A 13575-nucleotide genomic window follows, 5' to 3' on the forward strand; every position below is an offset into this window, starting at 1 on the left:
TGTTAAAAACAATATTGACAAAATATGTATACACTATTTTAAAAACAAGGTCACACTGTGATCACAAGTGTTTCCAAAAGCAGTGATTGTGGATTAGTTAATGGGCCAGTAAATATGTCCTAACACAATCCAAAACGTCACTTTTAAAGTGCCACTAGGCTCCTTACTGTTTTTGTGTAAATACGCTGTCTTAAACTGAGGCTCCATAGGCGCTATCTGAGAGTAAAATGTCTGTCCCAAAAAGCTGATATTTAAATCTGGCACCCCATTAACTGCAGGCGTACGTGATAGGAGTTAAGTGTCTAAAAGATACTGTCGGGTCATTAGATTTCTAACCACCAACGGATGCTCTTGCAACATAGGAGACAATCTGCGACTTCTTTAAAAGCAAACTTGTCCTTAAGTGCCCTAAGCACATAGAGGTTTGATTATTTCTTGTGGTGGTTTTTACCAAATTTGCAAGGGTGCAAAACTTGATAAGAATGTGGTGACTACATGAATTAAGGTGTAAGACAGAAAAAACACCTTTTGGGGTGAAGGAAGGACAGATTAGACAAATGTCCCCATATCAGTTTTCTGTGTAATCAGCCCCCTTTTTATTGAGTTGACAGCTCTCCTACTCTGTGATCTGCTATCAGCTGGAGATATTTACATTGTATATACACAGGAAGGTGGAATAAATCCAGCTGATAGCTGAAGGGCTAATACAGAATGATAACTGTACATGTATGTGTGAATCTCTCTCTGTGTCAGAGAGAAATTAGTGAAAACAGCAGCTTGGCTGAGTTTGCTCACAGTTTTGGAGTTAAGTCTTCTCTACATCTCATTTGATTTATTAGGTTTTGAAACAAAACAATATTTAAGCACCATAAATGGTAAGCACTGCTCAGAGTCCCTACTCAGGGGTCAGGCTAGGCATTATTTGGCAGCTTTACCATGTGACTCTGGCAAACAAATTCCTCTGGTATAATTAAGTCTTTTATAAGACTAAACAGAAGGTTTGCAGCATTCCTTGCATATCCTTGAGTGTAACTGGCTGCAGGCCTGATCCTGTGACATACAGAGTGAGCACCCAGAAGCCACAGTCATCTCAGTGGGAGTTTATAGCTCTATGCTCCTCACAGGGAAATGGGCCTATGTGTATATTTTATGCCCACTTAGAGTACTGAGAATAGAAGGAATGTTGGTCACCACTGAATGCTAAGAATATTAAAATTGCCATGCCAAACAGACCAAGAGTCCATGTAAAATCTAGGCCAAAACACACTTGGACTTGGGAAAGTCTAAATTTGTGTGTAGTGTATCCATATTACAGAAAGGAAAAGTGAGGCAATTCTATTATTATTAAACATTTGCAAATAGGATAAATGTTCCCTGTAGAGGCCAGTGGAATCTACTGAAGAAAGTTGCATTGGAAGGCTTTGTGCAAATTGGGCAAAACTTTTTCAGAAGCGGGAATTCCTACCTGACCTAATTTAGTGATCTGTTTATCTTCAAAAGCACCATGATTGATTAGAGACACTGAAAATTCATGGCCTTATTGAAATCAGTAGGAAAACCTCCAACCAGCATTTTACCCATTTTTCTCAACGGGAGTCGCTTTCAAATCCAACAAACAGGCAGAGGGGGCATGGCAGCTTACCGTACAATTCTGGACAGTTGGAGTGTATTTTCAAGGAACGAAACTCAGCCTGTCTTTCTGATAGGCAGTTTCTGCCCACCAAAATGGAACACGGGCACAGGTCTGAGTACTTATTTCTCTAAACTTGGACTTGTGTTCAAAATTCATTCTGGATTCCATTGAACATCCCCAGCTGAACACTTTCAAGCTCTAAACAAGATAAGGTCCAGATCTTCCCAGGTTTCTCAACCTAAGGTTGTTACCAGATTTGAGAATCAAAATGACATCATCTGATTAGTGTTTTTTATTCTTCTTTCTGATGATTTGCCACATCAGAAGATAAATTTGTTTGTTGCTTGGTCTTCAGTGAACTGTGTGTGTGTGTGTAAATTACACAACTGGCATGTAGTAGGTTTATCCACTTTTTTAACACAACATGAATTTTTCATTTTTCTCTTACATTCACCCATGGCCCTATTTGCAAATGTTTAATAATAATAGAAGTGCCTCAATTTTCTTTTCTGTAATATGGATATACTGAATATAAATTTAGACTTTCTCAAGTCCAAGTGTGTGTTGACCTAGATTTTTAATAGTCTAATAACAATATTTTATGATGTACAGAGATGTGGAGGCTCAATTAATTTAAAGCACTTTTGCAATCTGGAAGCAAAAGAAGTGATAGAATGTCAAAGTATTATTCATCAGAGTAGATGTTTTAACAGCCAGTAGCGAATTGGCACAGCAGCTATAGAGAGGTGAATTAGATAGTCTTGATTATTTATGCCCTCAAGCAAACAAGAACAGAATAGAAGTTGTTTATCAGTGCATCAAAGGCTGCGTCCTTTTCCAGAAATGCTAGGACTCTGTCTTTCTGGTAGGAAGTCAGAAGCATTTGAATTTTGTCTCATTTCTCTGGATTTAATGCACTTGCAAGGCTTTTAATGAATGAATTGAAGACTCGCTGAAGTGGTGGTGGTGGTATTTTTTTCTCTCTAAAGTGAATCATTATGGGACAGGAAGTACTGTGGGAAAATCCTATATTACTCCTGCTTGGATATATATGTGGGTATATAATGTAGCCTTTAAATGGCTCCCTTTCTATTTCTAGTCTTCCAAGCCAAGGACTGTGCTCTTTGGGCTGATAATTATGGAATCTATTTGTTTTCCCTCTGGGCTCTGCATCGTATTACTTGCTATTTCCCAGGGACCTAAAACCAGAAGGAAGAGATAAATGCAGGAATTGTATGATTATTATTTTTAAAATATATCTGTTCACCACAGTGCATAAAAAGGCTGATCCAAAGCCCATTGAAATTATAGGGAGTCTTTCTATTGAATTAAATGAGGTTCAGATCAAATTTCGTTTTAAAACATCAGCAAGAAATGTTAAACTCTGTGCATAAGAAGAAGATCCATACTTTTAGGCTGGGAATTTCAGTGCAGCTTAAGGGATTCACCACCAAAATCCCTCTGATAATCAATAAACTCTTTAAAAGTCTCAGGCGTAATTCCAGAGATTAGCATAGACTATACTGTCCTGCATTATTTGGCCTCCAGTATGCAGGAAACAGCTGTGGTTAAACTGCTGCCTGTTTGTATAAATTATACTAAAATATCCCAGCTGTTGAACTGGTTACATTTTTAAAAAACAGATTTTTTAAATTTTCCCTTAATGCTTCATCAGACCATTTAACCATCCGTTTACAATCCATCCTGAGAGTTATCAATCAAGATTGTTAAGGACATAGTAGAGTTGAGTGCAACAGCAACACTGAGATTCTGTTAAAAACAAACATCCCACAATTTAATAGATCATTTTTGTTATAATGACAATTTTCTCTTGTGGCAACTTCCGGCTTTTTACCCTTCAGTTAAATCTGGGGCTGACAAAGCAATAGAAAAATGATTCAGAAAAAATGGAAAAGAGAGGTCAAAAGGATGGAGTTTGTTGTAATGCTTAACAGCAGCTGAGGCCGAGGTTACTGCATTTCATGTGTGGTACATGAAGGCCAGGAGAGCAGGCAGCGATGAGGATAAATAAGGGTCTTCTTCCAAAACCTCAAAGCAACCTTTGTTTAGGTTCCAGGTTTTTCAATTAACTCGTTCTCTCATTTTAATTGCCTCTCCACCTCTGGCATCAGAAGTTCTCCAAAATTGCATAGGAGAGATTATTTCTGCCAGAAGTTCAATGAGGCAGTTCTCCTAAGATTTCTAGACTGATTTCTGAAAAGGAAGCAGTCCAAAGAAGGACCTGAACTCCTGAATGTTAATATGGGAGTAAGGACTTCAGGAGAGGGGGTTGTGAGAGAACTTCCAAGGCACCCCTGTGATGGGGTCAGGGGTCCCCCAAGCTGTGCACCCCATCTGCAGGCAGGAGTGACTCTCATTCAGTCAGAGAACAGCGGGTTTATTAGCCAATAGGGCACAGCGTCGTGCAGAGAAGTCAGTACAGCAGAGACAGCCAGTCGAATCCATGTTGGGGCGAGGAGGCCCTGAGGAGCCCCCGGAGCTGGGGCCTTGCCCCCTCCTCTGTGTGTGTGTGTGTGTGTGTGTGTGTCTCTCTCTCTCTCTCTCCCCCAGACCAGACTGTTTTCCAACTCCCACTTCCACTTCCAATTCAAACCCCTCAGGCTCCATCTCCTCCTTTGTCTGCAGTCCAGAGGTGTCACCTGGTCAACTAGGTTACCCTCGGCAGCAGCCCCACACCCTCTGGCTACGTCTACACTAGCCCCAAACTTTGAAATGGCCACGCAAATGAAATTTGCTAATGAAATGCTGAAATGCATATTCAGCGCTTCATTAGCATGTGGGCGGCCATAGCACTTCGAAATTGACGCGCCTCACCGCCACGGGGCTCCTTTTCGAAAGGACCCCGCCTACTTCGAAGTCCCCTTATTCGTCGGGACGAGCTGCGCAACAGCGAGGCGCATCAATTTTGAAGTGCCGTGGCAGCCCGCATGCTAATGAAGCGCTGAATATGCATTTCAGCGCTTCATTAGTAAACTTCAAAATGGCCATTTGCGTGGCCATTTCGAAGTTTGGGGCTAGTGTAGACACAGCCTCTGTGAGCCGCACACTTACACATACATGTATCTCCGACTACATCACAACCCCAAAACCTGGCCTTTGGCTGTATAGGGTGTTCTGTCTGCCCTTTGTTCTCGAGTATTATGTTTCTGTTGCCCCATGCACATTTCCACCCTCCCCATTCCAAACAGGTGGGTAAGTCTGTAGTTCACTTCACAGTACCGTGCCTGTGACTATTTCGTGATGGGCAGTAGTTTTGAATGAGTGTAGGCTGTGCCTTTGTGAGTTGTGAAATCCTGAAATTACTCCAAGAACCCATTGCAACCTGTCACTTTTTTTCCAATTGGAAAAAAAAATCATTCAAAATATTTGTTAAATATTTTCACTACCTGGGGGAACGTATTGCCTATGTACTGTCATCATGAATGGACATAAGAGTTTTTTATGTAACCTTGAATTACACAGGACCTGCTGATGTTTTACATTTTCATAAAAAACATCATAACACATTTTTGCAAGCATGACCTACTCAAGGTAAAATAATGTGCCTCTGTGTGAATCTGAGAAAATATTTTCTTCCAAAGTAAGTTAGGACGGTATTTGTGCAGCCTTGCTTACAAGTGCTAAGTCATGAAGTATTAGAATGCAGTCTGCAACAGCTTGAAGTTACTTTTATGTATTACTATTTCCAGCATTATTGTAGCCACATTGTTCTCAGGATATAGAGAGACAAAGTGGGTGAGGCAATACAGGTTGAACCTCTCTAGTCAGGCACACTGAGGACCTGATTGGTGCCAAACCAGAGAATTTGCTGAACCCTGGGTGTTCGGTATTGTCTAGCAGTATTACCAATGCTTCCACTGCTTGCTGGGCTCTTAGAAGAAATTTAGGAGTAAATTAGACCTAAATAATAGCACAGAACACACAAAGCCAGTACTAGTGGCTGGAAACAAACTTTATGGGACCATGGGAAACTTGACCACACCCATAATAAGTGGACGTCCAGCTAACTAAAGTCATGCCTGGCCAGAGATGTTGGTGGATGAGAGTGTGCTGGAACAGAGAAGTTCTACCTGTATCTTGTTTTGGACCAAATCTTCTTATTGAGAAACACAAGCTCTTGAGTTTACACAAAGACCTCAAGAAGAGATCTTTGTAAGCTTTTTCACCCACAGGAGCTGGTCCAATATAAGATATTACCTCCAACCTGGTACTCCAATATGGGATTTAGAAAGGGAGAGCGAGATGATGATTATGGCCCATGTCCTGCAATTTAATCTGCCGGGACAAGCAGGCCACATGTGTAAAGCATTCTACCCTAGCACTACACATTTCAGCGTTGGATCCCAAACTGAGAAATTATAGCTTTACACCAAAAGTTGTTGATAATGCAAGAGAACACCCATACCGTCAGAGTGTGGTGTCCATTACAAGTCACAGCTTCATCAGCATATCCATTCCATTTTCCTAAGCATAATTAAAATTCAGTGTCTTTTCTTTTCTTTTTTAAAGCAGCGAGAACACTATATAGAATAAGTGTTTTTGGTTTCATTTTAAACAGATTATATTTAAATCCAAAATTAAAAGTATCTCTAATATAATCCATTTTCAAGTTTAGAAATAAATGACAATTATGATAATATTCAGCTTTAACATACCAGTGCATTCAGCACACTGTGTTTGTTTCCATTAGCAGAAATTGGTGATAGTCAGGTGTTTCACTGAAGTTTTGTTTATTTACAAAAAATGCAAAAATCAGAAATAGCTTAAAATCAGATTGTTCTCCTTGAGACACATTGTTGGGGTTTTTAAAATCTGTTTGGTTAGTGCTGTGTGTGTTTGAAGAAAATATATTCTCGGTTTTTTGTAGTCAATTTCTTCAACCATTCATTTATTGCACTCTAATTAGAGTACAGGCCCTTGGGGCTGAGGCTGTTGTTTCATTCTGTGTTTGTTTGTATAGCACCTAGTACAGTTGGGTCCTGGTTATGGCTAGAGTCTCTAAGCTCTATGGTCATACTAATAATAAAAATAGGTGTCATAATTTGAGCAGTAATACGAATTATCATATCCAGGATTGAAAAAAAGATGTTTCAGTTTGGGGAAAGGCATAGTAAGGTAGAAGGCAGGATTGCAGTCTTCAGTACCTGAGGTTGCTATAAGGAGGATGGTGGCAAATTATTCTTATCAAGTGAGGACCAGAAGTAATGTTTTTTTATTGCAGTAAGTAAGATTTAGGTTAGCCATTAGGGAAAAAAAATCCTAAATGTAAGGCTAGGTAAGCACTGCAGCAAATTACCCAGGGAGGTTGTAGAATATCTGTCATTGGAGATTTTTAAGAACAGGTTTGGCAAACACTTGTGAGGTCTGGTCTAGACCAGGGGTGGGGAACCTGCAGCCCACAAGTCAGATCCAGCCCATTCCTTTATTTCCTGTGGCCCGCAGCCAGTGGTACAGCCTGGGTCAGCTTCAAGCCCTCAGAGTTGCTCCTCCCTGATCCCACACTCTGCCAGCAGTAGGATCCTGTGCTCTCACACCCACAGGGCCCTTGGAGCCTGTGTGACCAGCTCTCTGCCTGGATGAGGTGAGGTGACCGAGCCCAGCCCAAGCTGTATAGCGCTGGGCTGGGCTGAGCAGCTGCAGGTAGCAGGCCAGGGACTGCCCCACTCTAGGCTGGGCTGGGCAGGGATGCAGGTGCCACAGGCTTCAGCTAGGAGTGTTGGACCTGGCTGCCTCACACTTACTAAGGTGCAGTACGAACCACACCCCCTGTGCTGCCTCCATTACAGCCTGCCAACCCACTGAGTCCCTACAGCTGTAGTCTCTCCCTGCCACCTGCTCCACCCACCAGCTCTGCCCTGCGACACATAGGAGTGTCTTTTGGCGGGGGGTTGTCCACGTTGAAAACCACCATGATCAGCACTGTGACCTCTGAAATAGACCACACCTGCCCACCACTGAGAGGCCATCACTTGTTGGCTGTCATTTCCTCCAGGACATGCAAGCCGTGTCTACATGTGCACGCTACTTCAAAGTAGCGGCACTAACTTCGAAATAGCGCCCGTCACGGCTACACCTGTTGGGCACTATTTCGATGTTAACATCGACGTTAGGCAGCGAGACGTCAAAGCCGCTAACCCCATGAGGGGATGGGAATAGCGCCCTACTTCGAAGTTGAACGTCGAAGTAGGGCACGTGTAGACAATCCGCGTCCTGCAACATCGAAATAGCGGGGTCCGCCATGGTGGCCATCAGCTGAGGGGTTGAGAGACGCGCTCTCTCCAGCCCCTGCGGGGCTCTATGGTCACCGTGTGCAGCAGCCCTTAGCCCAGGGCTTCTGGCTGCTGCTGCGGCAGCTGGGGATCCATGCTGCATGCACAGGGTCTGCAACCAGTTGTCGGCTCTGTGGATCTTGTGTTGTTTAGTGCAAGTGTGTCTGGGAGGGGCCCTTTAAGGGAGCGGCTTGCTGTTGAGTCCGCCCTGTGACCCTGTCTGCAGCTGTGCCTGGCACCCTTATTTCTATGTGTGCTACTTTGGCGTGTAGACGTTCCCTCGCAGCGCCTATTTCAATGTGGTGCTGCACAACGTCGAGGAGGATGTGTAGACGTTATTCATCGAAATAGCGTATTTCAGTGTCGCCACATCGAAATAGGCTACTTCGATGTAGGTTTCACGTGTAGACGTAGCCGCAGTGTTGTAGCTCACTATTGTTTTTTTTCCTGTGGGTCAATGACCTAAGATAGGGTGGAACAAAAAAAAAAAAAAAAAATTCCCCACTGCTGGTCTAGACACTACTGAGTCCTGCTTCAGCGAAAGGAATTGGATTAGACGGCCTGTCAAAGTTCCTTCCTGTCTTATGTAGCTATGATTCTTCGCTTGCAGTTTTAATTTCCTGTTCGATTCTCACTTAGAGTAGGTGCAATCAGGAGCTGTTAGAGCACTGTCAGAGCCTGATAACGTAAATGCTCCCATCTGTTGCTACAGAGCTGCCTTCTCTGCCATGTGTGTACTCCAACAAGGATGAGCGTCAGAAAACAGTGTCCTTTTTACTACAGGGTCATAAAATATAATAAGAAATTTAATAGTTGAGCCATTTAAAATAAATCTAAAGAGCTTAATAATTCATTCTTAAGAAGAAGTTTTAAACAAACCAAGTGTCTATAATGTCATGTTTATAAGGATAGAAATGTCTCCCGGGAGGTTATGATATACACAGTCACCTTTCTTTCTGCTCCCGAAGGGATTGATTCTACTTAGCTTTAGCAATTTTTCTCTTTGTAATACTGAACCTAATTTTTCATGTCCATAGTTTGATCCCATTTCCTCTAATTATCCTCCTTGTCCCACCTTAGTAACATTTCTCCTTCCCTAGTGTTTGCATACTTTTATCTTTTCTCCTCCAGCTCTTTTGTTATTGAGCTAAACATAAAAATTGTTGAGCTGTCATGTAATGGTTTCTGTAAGGGTGCAATTCACTTCTGTGTGGGGACTGGGACAAGCTTCAGGCCATACTTAAATCAGAGGTGGGCAAGAAGTGGCCCGGGGGGCTGAATTAATCTGGCCTGCAGTAGGCACCTATGGGAGAGAGTTTCAGGTGCTGTCCCACTCCCAGCAAAATCTCTCAGCTCCTATTGGCTAGTTCTGGGGTCAGCTCTTGAAATCAGCCAATGGGAGTTGAGAGATTTGCTGGGTTGGGCAGTGCAGCACAATTTCTCAGCTCCTATTGATTGGTTTCCGGCCAATAAGAGCTGAGAGATTTTGCTGCCAGCATGGAGGCGGGGGACAGCACATGACATCCCTCCCAGCATAGAGGGCCACATGGAACAGCCAATGGGATGAGGCTGCTGGTAGGCAGGAAAGCCTGCCAGAGAGTGTTGCTGGCTAGGAGCTGCTAAGGTAAGCGCCTCTCAGCTAGAGCCCGCTCCTGACTCCACACCCCAACGCCCTGCCAGACCCTGCACCATCCAGACCATCTGCCTCCTCCTTCCCCCACCCCAGGTCACAACTCCCTCTCAAACCTTGCACCCACTCCTACGTCCCTCTTCCAGACCAGAATTTTCTCACTCAGACCCCCTTGTGGACTCTGCACCTCAATCCCTGACCCCATGTTACAGCCCCTTCCTTCAAGCAACGCTCTCTCAGACCCCACACCCTCTCCTGCACCCATCTTCTGCCCCGAGCTCCATTCTGCACCCAGCCTCCATCCTAGACCCTGCATCCCCCTCCATAGAAAAGTGTGGCCATTGACCACTTACCAGAATCTTGGAGTGGCCTCTCATTAAAAATTATTGCCCACCGCGGCTTAGATTCAACCTGAGCTTTTTTTCCCCCTGAAACTCACACAGTGCTTAGGTCTAGCACTAGTTCTAGGCACTTCATCCCAAAGTGTCAGTTACTATTGTTCAGTATTGGCCAGTCATGATGGCAGATTGCTCTTTAGACCTTGGTCCTGTAAGTTGCTCTGCATAAATAGAGCCTTCGGCCACATGCATCCCCAGTGAAGTCAACACCACTCATCTTCATGGAACAATCTGTGAAACTGGGGCCTAAACTTTGAATGGTTCTTTTTGCTGTCATTAAGAAATGTAATTATTTGTAGCGGTTTGCTCTTGACCGCCACTGCGGACATGCTGTAACTTAGATACAACTGTGTATAAACAGTTGGTTTAATTCTTATGCATGAAACATTCATTTTTGCAGTACTCGTTCAGAGGCATTAATGGTGCTGACACACTGCTTTTTGAGTTTTGTTTTTGACATATTCCTTCTGCAGTGACTGAACCAGTTTTAACTTTTTCTGGGTATATTGCACAGTGCTTGAAAACAGAAAAGAAATTCACTTGTTTAGATTATACAGAACAAGGGAGTCAAGCATTCTGGTAATTGTCCTGGTCCATCTCAGAGGCCTACTGTTGGTAACACTGCCATTTCTACCCTTGGTGTTCGTCCCACTCCTTTTTTTTTTAATTTTACCTGCCCGGTTCCTCTCCTCTCTGTGCCTCCTCCTTCCTTCTCTTGCATGAGATGGTTGGATAAGGGGAATTCTAGAACCATTAGGTCTCAGTGTCCTTTTTGGCCTTTACACTCTTTCTCTCTGTCCTATTTCCTGTCCTATTTCTTTCTTCCCTCTGTTCTTCTTGTCTCCTTTCCCATCTTTTAATGGTTGTCCTCCCCAAGTCTCCCCCACCCATCTTTGTTCCTTTTTATGCAGTTCTTTGCTAGACATTATAAATGCAGCAGGGGAAACTTACTTGGTTTGTACAACCCAGCAGTCCTTTTCCAGCACTTTCCATCTCTAACATTCTCCATGAGTAAATAATGAAATATGCGGGGAGTCAACAAACTCTAGTAGCTTGTCACTGGAGATGGCTTGAGCCAAAATAGTGACATCTTATCTATGCACTGTTCACACTGCAAATAGGTGCTAGATAAATGAAGCATAATGGTAAATCAGGCATTTCGAAAGCAAACCCTGTTAAATTCAGTAGGTTGGAGTTCCCACATTTTCTGTTTAACAAGCCTCAATCTCTTTCTACGCATCCCTATGGAAAACTATCTTGTACCATAAGTGTCTGTGACAAAACCTCATTAGAAAAGGCCCTTCTTTAAAATAAACACTGTAGGTGGAATTCGGGCAAAAGCTCTTGGATGGGAACAGACACAAAACATGCTGTTCCTGTTTACGGAGGGCTGTAAGTGTGTGTTGGCACTGCACAAGACACCACAATCTTTACCTTCAGTGAGCTCACAAGATAAATCAGACGACAAGCGTTCCTGAGTGACTGACAGGTGACTGATGACTTGCTGAATTTGGGCACCACCGTTGCATCTGCTCCATAAATGTCCTTGCTCTGAACTTCGGAGCAAAAGTACCTACCCATATATGATGCATCTGTCAGGATCTAGCCAGATAAGACAATTTCATGCATTTAAATCTCTCCAGATAGGCCATAGCAGTAAACTCCAGCTATAGCTAGAATAATTAATTTTTTTAAAGGACTGAATAATTTTTAATTATGGAAGCTGTAGTTTAGTTATACACCCTAAAGTAAGGATAATCAGCGCTCATCCTTCAAGACATTAACCAATTTCCTCATGGGGCAAGAAGGAATCTTTCCAATCATCACAAGTTTTTCTGAGTGCCACAGAGGAAAGAGGTGGGTGATTTTTCCACTATGAATTTAGCACTCATGAAAGAAATTGGATTGTCAGCTATGGAGATAAAATCTCTGCATAAAGTTCAGGCATATTAAGGAAAACAAGTTCATACTTTTCCATGCTGTCCTACCAATATTCCTGAATTTTGGGCTTAAAGGATATTTCAGTCAATACTGTAGCTCAGGCTTTGGCATCTCCTTTGGGGCTGCCAATGTGGAGAGAGCTATGGTGGTGGCATGTTTTGGTGATATTGACACCTGTCTGAGAGTTGTACTGAGAATGCCAAACTGAAATCACCCTGAGTCAAAAAGCAGCTAAAATGCATAGCGAGAGTTCCCAGCAAGAGACCTTTCTGTTTCCATTGACTCCACAGAAAAGAGAAGTAGCAAGAAAGTAGAAAGCACACAGTCTGGTCCTGCTAACAAGACCTTTGCACCAGTCTTCCTTAAAGGCCTGTCTGACCTCAAGGTAATGGATGGAAGCCAAGTAATAATGACTGTGGAAGTATCAGGTAAGTAACAAAGTACCAGCATGATTTAAAAGAAACCCCTTGGATGCTAGACCTAGCAAATAATGAAAATATGCAGTGGTTGCCTTTTATGTTTTAGTGAGACAAACTTTGTAATTAAATGTAATGCTTGAAGGAGCCAATTTTAACAAAGCAAAACTAGGGTTGTCTGGACTGAACCTGAAGATGATGAACACTGTCTATTGTTAGTGTGCTTGGATCTGTAGAAGGATCTCTTTGTTGTAATTATAAGCAGAATAAGATCAACTCCTTGTGGTTGAACTGAAATTAAGTCTTAAAGTTCCCATAATAGCCTGTGCTGTGAACCAGACAAGATTGAACTGCTGTCACCTAGTGCATGCTTAGTGCTGTAAAGAGACATCAGTCTCAGTATGAACTTTGGTAGCGCAAATCTGTGCAACTAATTTTGATCAGAGAATCTAAACTGTCCTTTTAAAGCTCATACTTTTATTATGTCTTTTACCTCCAGAGAGATGCACTAAAAATACTCAACATTACCTAGTATCACAGACATCTCTGTTGACATCCAAGGCTCTTTGAATATGAAACCATAGCGCCAGATTGATCCCCTTACTCTCACTGAGTAGTGATGAGTCCTGTTTATGCCATATGGGATGGTTGAGGGGTAAAGTCCTGCTCAGTGTGAGCAAGGATCTCGCCTACTGACCCCACGTTGAACTATTAAAAACAAACAACTCCCTGCCAAACCTACCACCATTTGGCTAAGATCTTCATTATGGAGCAACCAACATATAATGGAAAACCTTCTACTGGAAATGATGCTGTCTGTTAGAGTAATTAGAGTAGGTGACTAGGAGACAGCCTGTGGAGCAAAAGTTGTCATTGTCCTTTGTGCTCTCACTGAGGACATCTGCATTGAGTGAGCATCTCTGTTTCTTTTGGTGTTCATCTGCTGCTTCTTCAAATAGAGGCAGATGTGTATTTCACTGAGGATCCAGCACATTGAAACCAGAGAATGTGCTACGGGTCGACTTTGGTTCCCAGTGAGAAAACTGAGTTCATTTGGATGGTTTTCAGGCAATTCACCATCTTTGTTTCAGTGCGCCATCTCAGCCCTGCACAAGAATTCAGATATGCCTGAGGCTCTGGGGCCACACATCCACTTACACACAGGTGGTCCAGTTTGCAAGGTTGTGTTTTTGTCCCCACAAATGTGTCTCAGAACTGTTTCGAGAACAACAAGAAGTCCTGTGGCACCCTTGTAGACTAACAGATA

At 42.9% G+C, this 13575-nt stretch overlaps 1 protein-coding gene across 5 annotated transcripts in view; it reads left to right on the plus strand.

Moving 5' to 3' along the window:
- Window positions 1–13575, plus strand: part of MYLK (myosin light chain kinase) — a 309641-nt gene that overhangs the window by 185831 nt on the left and 110235 nt on the right. For 4 of the 5 annotated variants that reach the window (XM_075000996.1, XM_075000995.1, XM_075000997.1 and 1 more), the window contains one exon: window positions 12183–12320. In XM_075000996.1, coding sequence (XP_074857097.1) covers window positions 12183–12320 — 138 coding nt within the window. Of the gene's footprint in view, window positions 1–11658; window positions 11809–12182; window positions 12321–13575 lie in introns of those variants that run through there. The other variant, XM_075000999.1, reaches the window with a different exon arrangement.

This window comes from Carettochelys insculpta, chromosome 8 (genome assembly GCF_033958435.1).
Source record: "Carettochelys insculpta isolate YL-2023 chromosome 8, ASM3395843v1, whole genome shotgun sequence".
Lineage (NCBI taxonomy): Eukaryota > Metazoa > Chordata > Testudines > Carettochelyidae > Carettochelys > Carettochelys insculpta.